The sequence below is a fragment of the Oryzias melastigma genome, linkage group LG16 (assembly GCF_002922805.2).
Source record: "Oryzias melastigma strain HK-1 linkage group LG16, ASM292280v2, whole genome shotgun sequence".
In the NCBI taxonomy this organism is placed as follows: Eukaryota; Metazoa; Chordata; class Actinopteri; order Beloniformes; family Adrianichthyidae; genus Oryzias; species Oryzias melastigma.
Genome location: NC_050527.1, coordinates 15,260,189 through 15,273,424, shown reverse-complemented (window position 1 = coordinate 15,273,424; position 13,236 = coordinate 15,260,189). Strand labels below are relative to the sequence as shown.

The 13,236-nt window shown below is 38.1% G+C and overlaps 1 protein-coding gene across 2 annotated transcripts in view; it reads left to right on the top strand.

Moving 5' to 3' along the window:
* cdkal1 (CDK5 regulatory subunit associated protein 1-like 1) overlaps positions 1-13,236 on the top strand; it is a 251,564-nt gene that overhangs the window by 162,512 nt on the left and 75,816 nt on the right. For both annotated transcript variants that reach the window (XM_024268289.2, XM_036215988.1), the window contains exon 11: positions 11,356-11,536. In XM_024268289.2, coding sequence (XP_024124057.1) covers positions 11,356-11,536 — 181 coding nt within the window. The remainder of the gene's footprint in view (positions 1-11,355; positions 11,537-13,236) is intronic.

Below are 13,236 nucleotides of genomic sequence, written 5' to 3'. Positions count from 1 at the left end.
CATTCATGAGTTTAACTGAAAAAACAAAGAATTTTATCTTTTGGACACTTAAATTAGCATAATGGAACACGTTTTATGTAAACTCGCATAAATACATGTTTTCTGGCTTCTGGGTTCAAAACTTCTTTGTTCACATGTCACTACGCATGTTTCTATGATGGTTTTTGGGGCTCTACGTACAAAACGCAAATTCGTTGTACAGACGTTGACAGTTAAAACAGCTGAAATTTTGACCAATCAGAGACTCCCATTTGGTTTTGATGTAAGGATGGCATCACTTGAAATTCAAGGAAGTGCCAACCGCTCGAAAATTCATAATGAAAGAGAAGTAATTACTTTTGTTTTTGTATGCCTGGGGTTATATGACACCAAGTCTTTCTTATATTAGAATAAAGCTGTGTAAAAAAACAAGGAGCAAGATTTACCAGATTTTCACCGCCTCAAAATTTCACACCAAACCTCTTCCAACTGCAGGTGGCGGACATGCGCTAATAAACAGTAGAAAAAGAAGAAGAAGCCCCTCCCTGCCTGTCCAGAGTAAACCCCAGGGGATAAATGCGCTTTTAAGAATCCACTTTTAGTGCATTCAGGAACGCACGTCACATGTTCAGTGTGAACGTAGTTTTCTTAAAAAATGCAGATGTTCATCCTTCAGCGCTGGCCCAAAGATCTCCCACTTTCTGCATGTTTTCCAGCTCTCCCAGCACTACTTCCTGCTGGTTAGCTGACTCAGGTGTCTCCACATTCCTTTTGCTTGAGCACACCTGATCCAGGTAATCAGCAGCAGGCAGGGCAGGAAAATCTGGAAAAAAAAGGCACCGTGACACGATCTTCAGGATCAGGTGTCCTGTGTAAAGCACACATTTGACTCACCTTTCTTTTTGTTGTTGTTCATTTATAAAAGTACATAGTTTAGTATGGTATACTTACTTTTTTTTCTACCCATCCTTAAGAATCTACACAGCATCAGGATGGTGTTTTAAAATTTACAAGAAAAAGTCCGTAAAAGGCAGACTTCTACAGTATATTAGTCTCTAAAATTTGTATTTGTGCATTTTATTTCTGCACACACACACACAACACAGTATTTGGGCTCAAGAGAAAATCCAGCTGCTGTTAACAGAAGTACTAGATTGTGAAGACAAGATTTCACTTCAGTCCAGTGTTTTCGAGTTAACACATTTTACTTAAATTTTCACATTTTTCCTTTTTTGCTCCTTTTCTAGCTTCTTTTAGCTTTATCATCATTTTCAGTAAAGTTCCACATGATGCTCTTCTTCAGCTCGAACGCCTTTAGCTTGATGAATCATTAAATGGTCATTTAGTTAGGAGTGATTACAGCCGCAGCAGCATCAGTCAACGCTGATTCATTTTCAGACCCATTTTTCTTTTATTTCTCTTACTGTCTTTTATCAATATTTGTTATTTTCTCTTTGAATTTGAAGCAGTTAAACCAGCACAAATCATCATGAATAGATGATGCACTTTCATTGTTTAGTTATTTTTTACTTAAATTTTTGTGGGAAAACTTTACTTTTTTCAAAATAAAATTCATATTTGTAAAAGCCGAAACTGTCTTTTTCTCTCCAAGGATGTACAGGATGGGCCCTAGAACTAGAATTGTTTAGAGAAATAAAAAGTTTGAATAAGTGAACTATCTTGACAAGTAAACTGCAGCACCTCCATCTTTGTCTTTTTTATGCTTTGACCTGCCCCCGTAACTGCTGGCCAATGACTGAAGAGATCTTTAGTCACATGGTTTTGTTTACAAGTTTTGATCTGGAACAGAAATCTCCGGTAGATCCCAGTTTGAATACTGACCAAAGGCACGGTTTCAGACTCGATCTGGACCAAATTAAGTGGATTCGGATTTTACCAGTCTGAATACAGTCTAGTATCTAAAACTGTCTACAAGTAATCCTGTCTTCCATTGGTGTAAAAAGCTTTAGCATGAACATTTTTCTGTATTTTAAAAGTCAGCTTGTATGAATGCAGCTGAATGAAAGCAGCACTTGGATAGAACACATTTTAAATATTGGTAATTGCCGTCTTAACATTTACCTCAGTGCTTCCTTTAACTGCCCTCAAGCCATTATTTAAGAAACGTTTTTTTTTTTTATCGCTTGGAAAATGCCACTTTTGATTGCTGTACTTTTTAGCATTTTGGGAAATTGGCTCATTGACTTTGTACTGAGACCATAGCAACTGGCTTCGCTTTGTCATTAAATATATTTCCAACTTCCCGTGGGTGAGTTCCCTGATAAAAAAGAATGGTAAAGTCCGCAGTACATGAAAGGCCCGTTCACCACTCGTTTCATTTTGGGAGGGCTTTCATGTCCGGCACTTTCAGTGTCTTGATGTTCTCCATATCTGCAAAGGTCATGTCAGAACAGTGGGATGTTGGGAGTGATGAATCACTTACTTCTTCTCTGTCAGTGTAGGTCGTATAAAATGTAAATGAAGTGTAAAAGGACAGTCCATTTAACGGCTGACCAGACTGTCACAAGTCTTAAGTCTTTGCACCGCTGCCCCCTTCAAGCCTTTATATGCATGTGAGTGGGTGCCTGTGTGAACGACACAAGTCCCTGTGTGTGTGGATGGCTTTGTGCGCTCATTATTCCTCGCTCAGACTAATCAAATGTGTATGTGCGTGTTCTCATTACCCTTCTCCAAGGCTAATGGCGTATGTGTGGCCCGGCGTGCCTAAGTGTGTGTGTGTGTGAAATTGCACTGTAGGTCTGCTCCACTCTGTTCAGGCCGTTTCATTAAATGATAAAGTTTACTGATGGCTCCAGTGGGATCATTATTTACTTGGCTCTTGGTTTATCCCACAGTGCCCACCTCAGTCTTTACAAATAACCTGCTGCATAGACAGAGATTGTTTTGCACTGCAGACTTGAAGTCAAATGCTTTGGCGTTTGAGTTATTAGTACTCCAACATTTCCTGTTTATGTAACTCGTGCAGATTTATGTCCTCCACCAGACATTCACCTACTGTGATTTCATGTCTGCCCAAGCAAACGATTCATCAAAAATGATTAGGGAAAGATAGGGATAAACTATGTGAGAATGATAATAGCTGTCATGAGTTGAGATAGAGAAGCTGGAGCCCTGCCCACTGCTATGTTTATATAGGGAAAAAGTCTTTGGCAAATTCTGCAAGTTCTTCCACTCAACAAGATGAGTTTGGCCTGTTATGTTCATCAGAGAAACACTTCAACTGTGAAAGACAGAATGTAACAAAAGAATAAAAGGAAATTCATTTCAACGAATGTATACGTTAAATGATGCAAAACGAGTTTTTAACAGATAAATGAGCAAGAATTTTGTACCTCCACTCATTACTTTTATTAATGACGCCTGTTTGAACTGGTTACCTGTAGAAAAGACACATGTCCTCATATTAAACAGTCGAACTGCAATCTATCCACCATGACCAAGGCCAAAGAGCTGTCAAGGGACACCAGAGACAAGATTGTAAAGCTGAACCAATCTACAATAAGCAAAATGCTTGAATACAAGATCATTGACAATCATCTTCTACTTGGAGCTCCATGCAAGACTTCACCATATAGGGTACAAATGATCTTTAAAATTGGGGATTAAATAGTTCTTGGCCATAGGTACACTAGATCACAACACAAACAGCACACACAGCTCAACCCTTTACCAACTATGTGTGCGCTAGTACACGGTGAAAAAAATAACAAAAGAATAAGAAGCCCATTCCTGCATTTTCAGTGTGAACACTGTAAACCAGGAGAATCAATCTCAATCGCACAGGGGGCCAAAATCCAAAACACACCTTAGATCGCATGCCGAACAGGATTATAGAACGCACTAAAAGGACATTTTTAAAACTTTAAAAGCTTAACTTTTTAAGTATAAATATGAATAAAAACAGACAAATATTTTTACTTTAAATAAACTTAAATCTTAATAACTTTCGATATTTTACTTTCTGTAAAAATATATTTTGTCAAAATGATACAAACTAGAAATACGCGCAAGATAATATTGGGCCATTTATAACAATAAAATAAAACGATCTGATGGGCCAGAAGTATTAAGATGGAGGGCCGGATCCGGCCCCTGGGCCTTGACTTTGACACGTGCCGTAAGCTAAGAGCACATTCATGAATGCATGTATAGCGCATTCTTGAACATATATTATTTTTTTCTCCATCATCACTTTTCAAATAGTTGGCACTTCTGTGTTTTGAAAAGGACGCTACTAATACATCACCACCAAATCTGACTGCCTGATTGGTTGAAGTTCATTTCTTTCACGTTCAATCAATAAAAAAGTTCAACGAATTAAACTTTAATGAACGCCTGGTTTTACGTAGAGCCTGGAAGCGAACATAAAAATTTGCATAGCCATGTTAGTGTCCATGCGTCTGAAACATGGGTTTATGGACGTATCCTTAGACTTTTCATTGAAAGTGTTCACTCTTACACCAGTTGCCAAGGCCAATGTGTATGTAGCTTTACTGCAACATACTGTCTTTGGTTTGCCCACCTTCTTTTTTCCTTTAATATTTTATTAGCATTTATATCACAGCTGAATACTGCTGAATAGTCTTTTCTGCTGAAGTGAGACCCTTGTTGTCAAATGGAGCGTGGTTTTTATTATCCAGACCAGAGTGCAGGTGAGCTTTCACACCTGTCAAACCAAGCTGGACATCAAGAAGGATTACTTGGTGCAGGAAAAACATGCCACTGTGAATGTGTGCTAAGTGATAAGACACTAGGACCAATGCTGTTTTAGCATTGTTTGCATCTTCTTGTCTCAATATTTGAATTGCACCAGTTAACAGCTAAAAAAAAGCAGCACTTGCTTCAAATTCAAAGCTAATCAAATATTTGTTTATGAGGCTAACGTGCAGCCTACTTCTAGCTCCATTTGTTTCTTATCGGGCCGTGGGGTCATCGTGGTCAAGACTGAGAAATCCTCTGTCATTTTCCAGTTGCTGAAGTTACATTAGATTAACAAGGAAAACCACTATTTCCTGTTTTATGGCTTTAATCAGTCTGAAACACTTGCTGCTAAATGCTCTGTCACCCGACATCCCCTTAACTGGTACTCACCCTTTTCCTTCTTCATTGTAGATAGTGGCAGTTGGAGAGAACGGTGAATGATACCCACCAAAGAGCTGCTTCTCTTTCTCTGTTCCTCTCTATAAATTGAGCCATTTCGCGACAGTGTCATTACCTGCAGCTGCAACTGCTAAATCAGTGGCGCAAGAGTCTGAGTCATTACCTGCACTCCTCTGGAGTGTCCTTGTTCTACCCTCTCTCAGACTCCATTGCCCTCCCTTCAGAGGAAACTCATTTCTGGTGTTTATATATTGTACATCCAACAGTTCTGCGCTGGAATTTGTTTCTTTGGTTTGTGAGAGAAACAATGAGATGCTTGTATAAAAAGTTTATGTTGTAACACACATAAAAAGGGCCAAATTGGAAGATCATGCCATCCAAATGCAAATGCAGATGGCAAACCAACACTTTGAGTGGAGTACACAATGCACATAACTGTTTATGGATTTTTTTTTCACAAGTTCCCTCTGAGAACTGCCTTTCAGGTGGCAATAATGACAAATCTTAAGCTGACAGTGTGTGAAGAGTGTGTGGGTGCACTTCTTACTTTATGATTTCAGCTTTAGAAGTTCCAACACCACGATGGAGAAGGCACAACAGTCAGCTAGTTAGTGCTGATCCAGAAAGTTAGATGCGGGGCTTATTTGACTCCACGTGTATTGATCGTATTTTTGTTTTTTTATTATCTGGCACAAACTGTAGAGTTACTGCCTCGTCAGTTTTTCATTTATTGGCCTTCCTCAAAAAGCTTCAAATGAAAAAAAAATAATTCTTAAAATAGCCTACACAGCAAATTAGGTAGTGTAAATTTGATTCAATAAAGTTTACACTGAATTCGGTGATTATTTGGGTCCAAATCCCCAGAATCAAAACAATACTGTCCACTGGAGATAATTAAATAACACCAAAATAGTTTAAAATTCCAACACTTGAGTTTATTTAAAGGGTAACCAAACCCTAAATCAACTTTTTTTGTCTGTTGACTTCAATAAATGGGGCTTTAAAAGTGCTGTCTGTTAGTCATTGCCAATTTTTTGATAAATTAAAACAAACGTGTTTAATTTTTCAAAAATATAGTCAAAAAGTGCATGTATGCTGCCCCCTAAAGGATGAATTGAGGTATTATAGTTGAATTTTGTGATTGGTCAAACCATGTAAGTTTCAGAAGTCTCATGTCAAGAAAAAACAGTGTGTATCGATGCTAACTACATTGTCAAATATAGACCAGAATGCAATTCGTTTGAACATTTTTTGTGAAAGAAATGTGTTTAATTGTACTTTTTTGAATAAACCATCAACATTTTGATGTAATACATTTAAGTATATTTATGATATCATAAAAAGACGTTGTAAAATGCTCATACTGATTAGACTTTCAGTTCCTGAAATCGGTGACATCATACTCAACATTAAAAAAAAAAAAAAAAAGTAGTGAGTGTGGTGTTCAAATTGCTTTTAAAATCCACGGCACTAGATAGTCCTGCACTGTATAGTTTTTTAGTAGTTAGGGATTAGGGTGGGAATTCGGACATGGCCCATATATAAGGAGCACTGTTTTTCTTTAAAAAAAATGAAGGCTTTTCAGTGGGTCTTATATTGTGGAAACATGGTAATCCAGTTTTCTAATTAGTGTAGTTAGTTAACAAGCTGCTCTACTTTTATACAGCTCTTCAAGGTGCCTCCAGCAGAAAGAGTTGCAAACTTTTAGACATATTTTCTCACCAAATCTGCCTCAAGCCAATCTTTTTGCATTTATATTTCCCTCTCCCTCACATTTTCACTGCGGTCTCTCAACTCCTACACCACAGCGGCTAGACTGCGCAGCATTACAATTTCATTGAATACACACACTGCTGCACAGATGGTCTCATTCTGACACATGAACAGGTAAATATTTTCCTTGCCAGATAGTTTTTTTTTAAATCTGCTTTTATTTTTCCGTCTTGCCTCACATCTACTTCCTCATTTCACCTCCGAATCAGTTTCACTGTTTACTCGCGTCATTTTTAGGAGGTTCATCAGCATCTGTGGTGTCTCTTCATCCTCTCATTGGGACGCTAACTGACTCTGGATGTGTCAACATCCTTCCATGTTCATAGAAACGCACACATGCCTGTGCAGAAAGCCTCAATAAACAGACAGTTGATCAGAACACAAATGAGTACTGTTTTGCTTTGTTAATGCTCAGATTTTGTTTGATGTAATTCTGATTTAATGAATTCACTTCCCTGATGTAAAGCCTGTCACATCCCAGTTCTGGCTAAAAGAGTCTGCTGTCCTGGGGGTTACGGTCCCCCTGCCTCAGATGAGCAGAAGGGGAGATGACAGAGGCGAAACACACAAACACAGGCCCATTTTTCACTTTTTTGGGATTCATTTTTACAGTTCATACTAGGAGTCTCTGCATTAGTTTGTAAACACTTGTAGAACAAAATCTTTTTTTATTTTTTTATTAAAGAAAACCTTGAACCTTATCAAACCTACAGTTGGAGCCCCACTGGGCATTTCCTGGAACAATTTGTGTCTTTGTCTTGGGAGTATGCCTGAAAATCAATACAAAGCTGTAATGATGACATATTTTTGCCCTCTTGAAAGCATCCTCCTTTGGATTCTCTTTTTTAATCAGAGCAAACATGGAGAGAGTGTTGCAGTAAATACAATGCCTCAGACCTTCACTGGAATTTTACCAGAATTTTGCTGGAACGCTGGTCTGGTTGTTCATGTGGCTCGAAGTTTTACAAAGACATCCACAGTTTTTCCTGAAAAGTCTTTTATTTCAGTAATCGCCAAAAGTAAACCAAAAGTAAATTGAGTTTATATTCATATTTAGAGTAAATTAAAATGGGTTATGATGGGTGGATAGTTTCCTTTTGCAAATGACAAAAATCCTTCTGTCAGTTTTTGTTTTTTATTTCCTCTTTTCTTTATATTTTCTTGATAGCTAAATGAGAACTTTTTTCTGATTCATGCATAATTTACTTCAAAAAAAGTTTTTGTTTTTTTATCCTACTTTAAAAAATAAAACTATCATCGCATGATGGGTAGGGGTATCAGCAGAATCTTCAAGATTTCATGCCGCCACTCGACTTTTTGAAAATCGTTGACGTGGTGATGAATGTGGACGTCAGCCATCAGGCCTGCAGAATGGCCTGCCGTTCATATACTACAAGGCCACTGGGCGGCTTATGACAATTGGTATGGACGGCCGCTGTCCAGAGACATCTACACATCATCCAGTCCCACGGATTCTGCCCCCCCAACTTGTCATATGGATAAATAGTTTGGGCCCCCTCCCGTCACTTTTTGACGTTTTAGGTGACCCTAACTCATCATTTTTTGACGTGCTGGCTGTTTTCATTAAATATGGCGTAAATGGCGTATACTTGTGTAGCACTTTTCAATCTTCCTTGAAGTCTCAAACCGCTTTACAGTCGCAGACCCATTCACACAAACAGTCACACACTGATGTTCCGAACACTGGTGCCAACCTTCCACCAGAGGCAATATCTGGTTCAGTGCCTTGCCCAAGGACACTTCGACACATGGAAATCAAACTCACAATCTTCTATTAGGAGTCGACCGCCCTACTGCTGCACCATGTCCGCCCCAAATAGAGATCCCCAATCTCTGGGCCGCGAACCAGTACCAGTCCGAGGACCGTTTAGTACCGGTTCACAGACAGGGAAAAAATGCACACGCTAATCAGGGGTCCCCAATCCTCAGGACGCGGACTGGTACCCTAACCCGGTACTGGTTTAACACCTGGTACTGCTTCCAGTATTGTGTCCCGAGGGTTGGGGACCCTTGGTTTAATGGGTGCATCCAGCACATCAAAAAATTGACCTTACATATATGTATGGTTTGGGCCAAATATAATGAGTTGGGAGTAAGGATGTGTAGTCCAATCAGAGCTGCTGCCACTGCCCTGTGGCCGCCCAGCAGTCGCCCAGCAGTCGCCCGATTTCCTAATGGCGTCGTACTTGTCTGTCACTGGACTGCCACCACGCGACCTTGAACTAGTGCTCGGGCAACCACTGATCAACATCAACGTCTAGAAAAAACTAATCGGTAGTACTTTATAAAAGATTCCTTAACAAGCTTTATTAACACATTAACAAACATCATTAATATGTTTATAGGGATTTAGTAAGACATTTATTAGCGCAATAAGCTGAATAAAGTTTATTAAAATACTTAGTAAAATTCATTAACAGGTAATGTGAGACCATTGTCTCCAAAGGGCATATTAATAAACTTCTTACAAGCTTAACAAATGTCTGAACTGTCTATATCTACATTATATTGAGGGTTTTGCAGCACCTCATCACGCACCACGTGCCCACCTGCTGTATTTGCTGAAATATTTGCATTTTGGTTACAGCGCAGTGGTGGTCAAACACTAAAAAATAACACTGTTTTCATTACCTTGTTCATTCATCTTTTTTGAACATTTACCTGTATTTAATTGTCATTTCTCTGAGATGCAGACTCTGTAAAGAGACAAGTTTGAACTTGTTTTTGTGTTTATTTTTTGGTCAGAAGTGACACAACAAAGAGCTTCAAAAACTTCCTACCTTCCTACTTTGTTCCACTTTACTTGATTAATTACAGCAAGAGCCAACAGGCAGCAAATAATCATTTGTTTATCTAATAAGATAAAAGACTCAACCATTTATCATTTGTTAACCACACAGTAGAGGCTGGAACAATTGATTTAAGAGGTTCCAGTAATTTCCTGGAACGTCTATTTTAACAAACAGCACTGTTTGTCATGTATCTATACATTTCCGCTCTGACTTTTATTTATATACCTCAACTTTTCTATAGGATAGCTGTCAGCCAAATCTGAGAGGTCAAGGATGCCCTAGCCTGCAAGGCACTGGTAAATATTAATGACCATGGGCCAATCGGAACCCATCAATAGGTCAAAGGTTATCATGGGGCAGCAGATGCAGGAAGTTAATGTAATTAAAATTACATCATGTTTCATTAATTGAAGAAGAGCCCTTCTTTCAGCATCATTCATCTTTTCTGTTAGTTGTCGCTCTGAAAAAGGATCATAGATGTTTGTTGAGTTTCCTAATCTCCTTGAGCTTTCATTGATTGTCACTCAGAGATAAGATTATTTGTATTCCTGTTTTTTTTTTTTTTGCTCAGTTTAGTCCTCTTTGTGTTAACATGTCTGAAAACCTATTGATTAGAACGATTTAGGTGAAAAAAGCAGACTAAAAATAGCAGTAAAACAAGTCGGAACAATAAATGAGGAGATTGAAATAGTTTCCACGTGTGTCCGCTTTCCTTATTTTTCTGTTTTTATTTGTTTTATTTTTTATAAAAATGATTTCTAATTTGTATTTATTTTTAGCTGTTTAACAAAAGCTTTGTGCTTTTTTATTAAAAACTTTAAGGAAGCAGTAAGGAATAGTGAAAACTGAAAAAAATAATAGTTAGAGAATGCAAAGAGAAGCACAATAAAGACAAAAACGTGAGACCTAAGATAACAAACTGTAAGATTATGAGATTCAGTTTGAAGACTGAGGAGAATCTGTCATTTAAACCTATTATTTCTATTAGCAGACAAAGTTAACTAGTAGCTTTGTAACCATAAATATAAAGATTTATTAAAGTAATTGGACTCTTGTCGTTGAGATAATTCACACATTGCTCATTTAATTATTATTTGTAATGCAATAGAATTTAATGACCACGATGAATTGCTTTTGGATCAAGCGTAATAATAGAGACCAATGGTAACCGGCTTTAAAAGTGTTCATTTGCCGGGAGGGGGGTCATGGTTTTCTCCAGGGCAACATTTTTCTGACCGATAGTGATGACTTCGCTTTGTAGGCTTTTGTTAAAAGGCAGCCAATACAAACGAAATACACGGAAGAAATCAATACTCCTTTTCCAGTACCACACTACTGCCTACGTTTAATCGAATGAGCGAGCCAATCAATAATCTATAACTAGTGATTTGCAGCAGAGGCTGCTAATCAGGTTTTCATTGGCTGAGCGGGTCAATGGGGGGAGGCTGTAGCTTCCTGAAATGGTTCAAGAAGTTTTTCTGTACTTGGAAACATACACACAACACGTAACAAACTTCAGTGTCATTTTTTGAATCGACATAATATATTTTTTTATAGTGTAATTAAGTTTCCAATGTCTTACAAACAAAACAAAGTGGTAATTTTCTGTTTCGTTTTGTGCTTTTGTGTGTATCCATTAAGATCCAAACCTCCTCTGCTCTCCTTTCAGAGTACCCGGCGTAACGATTGCCACAGATATAATCTGTGGTTTTCCTGGTGAGACAGAGGAGGACTTCCAAGAAACACTAGAGTTGGTGAAACTCTATCGATTTCCCAGCCTCTTCATCAATCAGTTCTATCCCAGACCTGGAACACCTGCTGCAAAGATGGAGCAGGTGCCAGCACAAGTGGTGAGTGTGGAGGAGAAAACTTTCATTAGATTGGGGACTTTTAAACTGGACATTTTAATTTAACCTTATTTTTTTTTCCCGGGTCTCTACATATATACCACATTTGGATTAGATCAGGACATTTAATGAGGTTGATAGATATTTTAAATTCATAAAAATTAGAAAATCTTTAATCATCCACCCCTGGCTTATAGTAATGAGAATTTGACAACACTCTAATGACTAAGTTGGGCAGGTTATCAACCAAAATGTTTTAGTAGTACCGTACACTATAAGGCACTCTTGAAAGCCTTTTTTTTTTCAAAAATGACTGTGCACCTTATAATCTGGAGTGCCTTACATATAGATTTAATTGTGGTTATCGTGAACATGCAAACGTAGCTAACGTAATGCATTGTTGGATTGAGCATTTTTACGAATTACTAACAAGTTTGGGAGTTTACAAAGTCGCGGTAGCGTTTGTTTTAGTGGTATTAGTCAGTTATTTTACAAGTTGCAAACAAGCTATACGCTAACGCTTCTAATGTAGCTAGCGTGTAGTGGCGTTGGAACATTGTTTTTTTTGTGTCACTAACAAGGTTGCGAGCTAGCGTTGTCACAGCAACTTTTGTTTTGGCGTTGGCAGTTTTTTTTAACCCGTTGTAGACAAGGTTGGGTGTTTTTGTGATTAGGTTAACATAGCTAACTTGTGGCATTGTTAGATTGTGTGTTTTTACATGTTACTAACAAGTTTGAGAGTTTACAAAGTCGCTGTAGCGTTTGTTTTCGTGGTAGTAGTCAGGTTTTTTATAAGTTGCAAACAAGGTATAAGCAAATTTTTCTAATGTAGCTAGCATTGGACTGTTGTTTTTCCATGTTTCTAAGGTTGGAAGTTAGCGTAGTCACAGTATCTTTAGTTTTAGCAGTATCAGTCTTTTTTTAGGTGCTGTAAAGTTACAGGCATTGTGAATATGCTAACGTTTCTAATGTAGCTAATGTGTAGTGGTGTGAATACGCAAACATGGCATAAATTAGTGATGATGGACTGTTTTTTTTCACGTGTTACAAGGTTGGGAGTCAGCGTGGTCACAGTAACGTTTGTTTAAGCTATATCGGTCTGTTTCTGACTTTTTTGTCTCTCTTAATGCAACTTATAGTTGTGGCTTATATATGACATATGTTCAAAAATAGACTATTTATTGACATTGTGCCTTATAATCCAGTGCACCCTGTGATGTAGAAAATACAGTACTACAACTACCAGCAGCTGCAGATTATGATACAGCTCAGAGTCTGCATGTGTGCATTTGCAGCACCAATCTATAGGTAGGCTCACACATAACAATTTTCTGCTCATGCCTTTTTTTTAAAACACCATGAAGAGCACATTAGTAAGAAGATTTATTTTTTACCCGGGCACCCACCTTCAGGTAAAGGCTTTTTTGTTGTTGTTGTTGTGTTTTCCCCCCACCTCTTTTCCCTGAATCCGCATCCTTTATCCTTTTACACATGTTAAACATTTCATAAGCTGATATTTTCCCTAAAGGACCTCTCCCACACAGACGACTGCCTGCCCTTGGGCACATGCTGCAGCACAGACAGACAAAATCTGGCTCTCACCAGGAGCCACAGACTTAAATCCATACGTGCAATATTCATTTGTGGGGAACACAAACCCATATAATTTTTGTCAATTATTTGCTTATTGCGTAATATACATA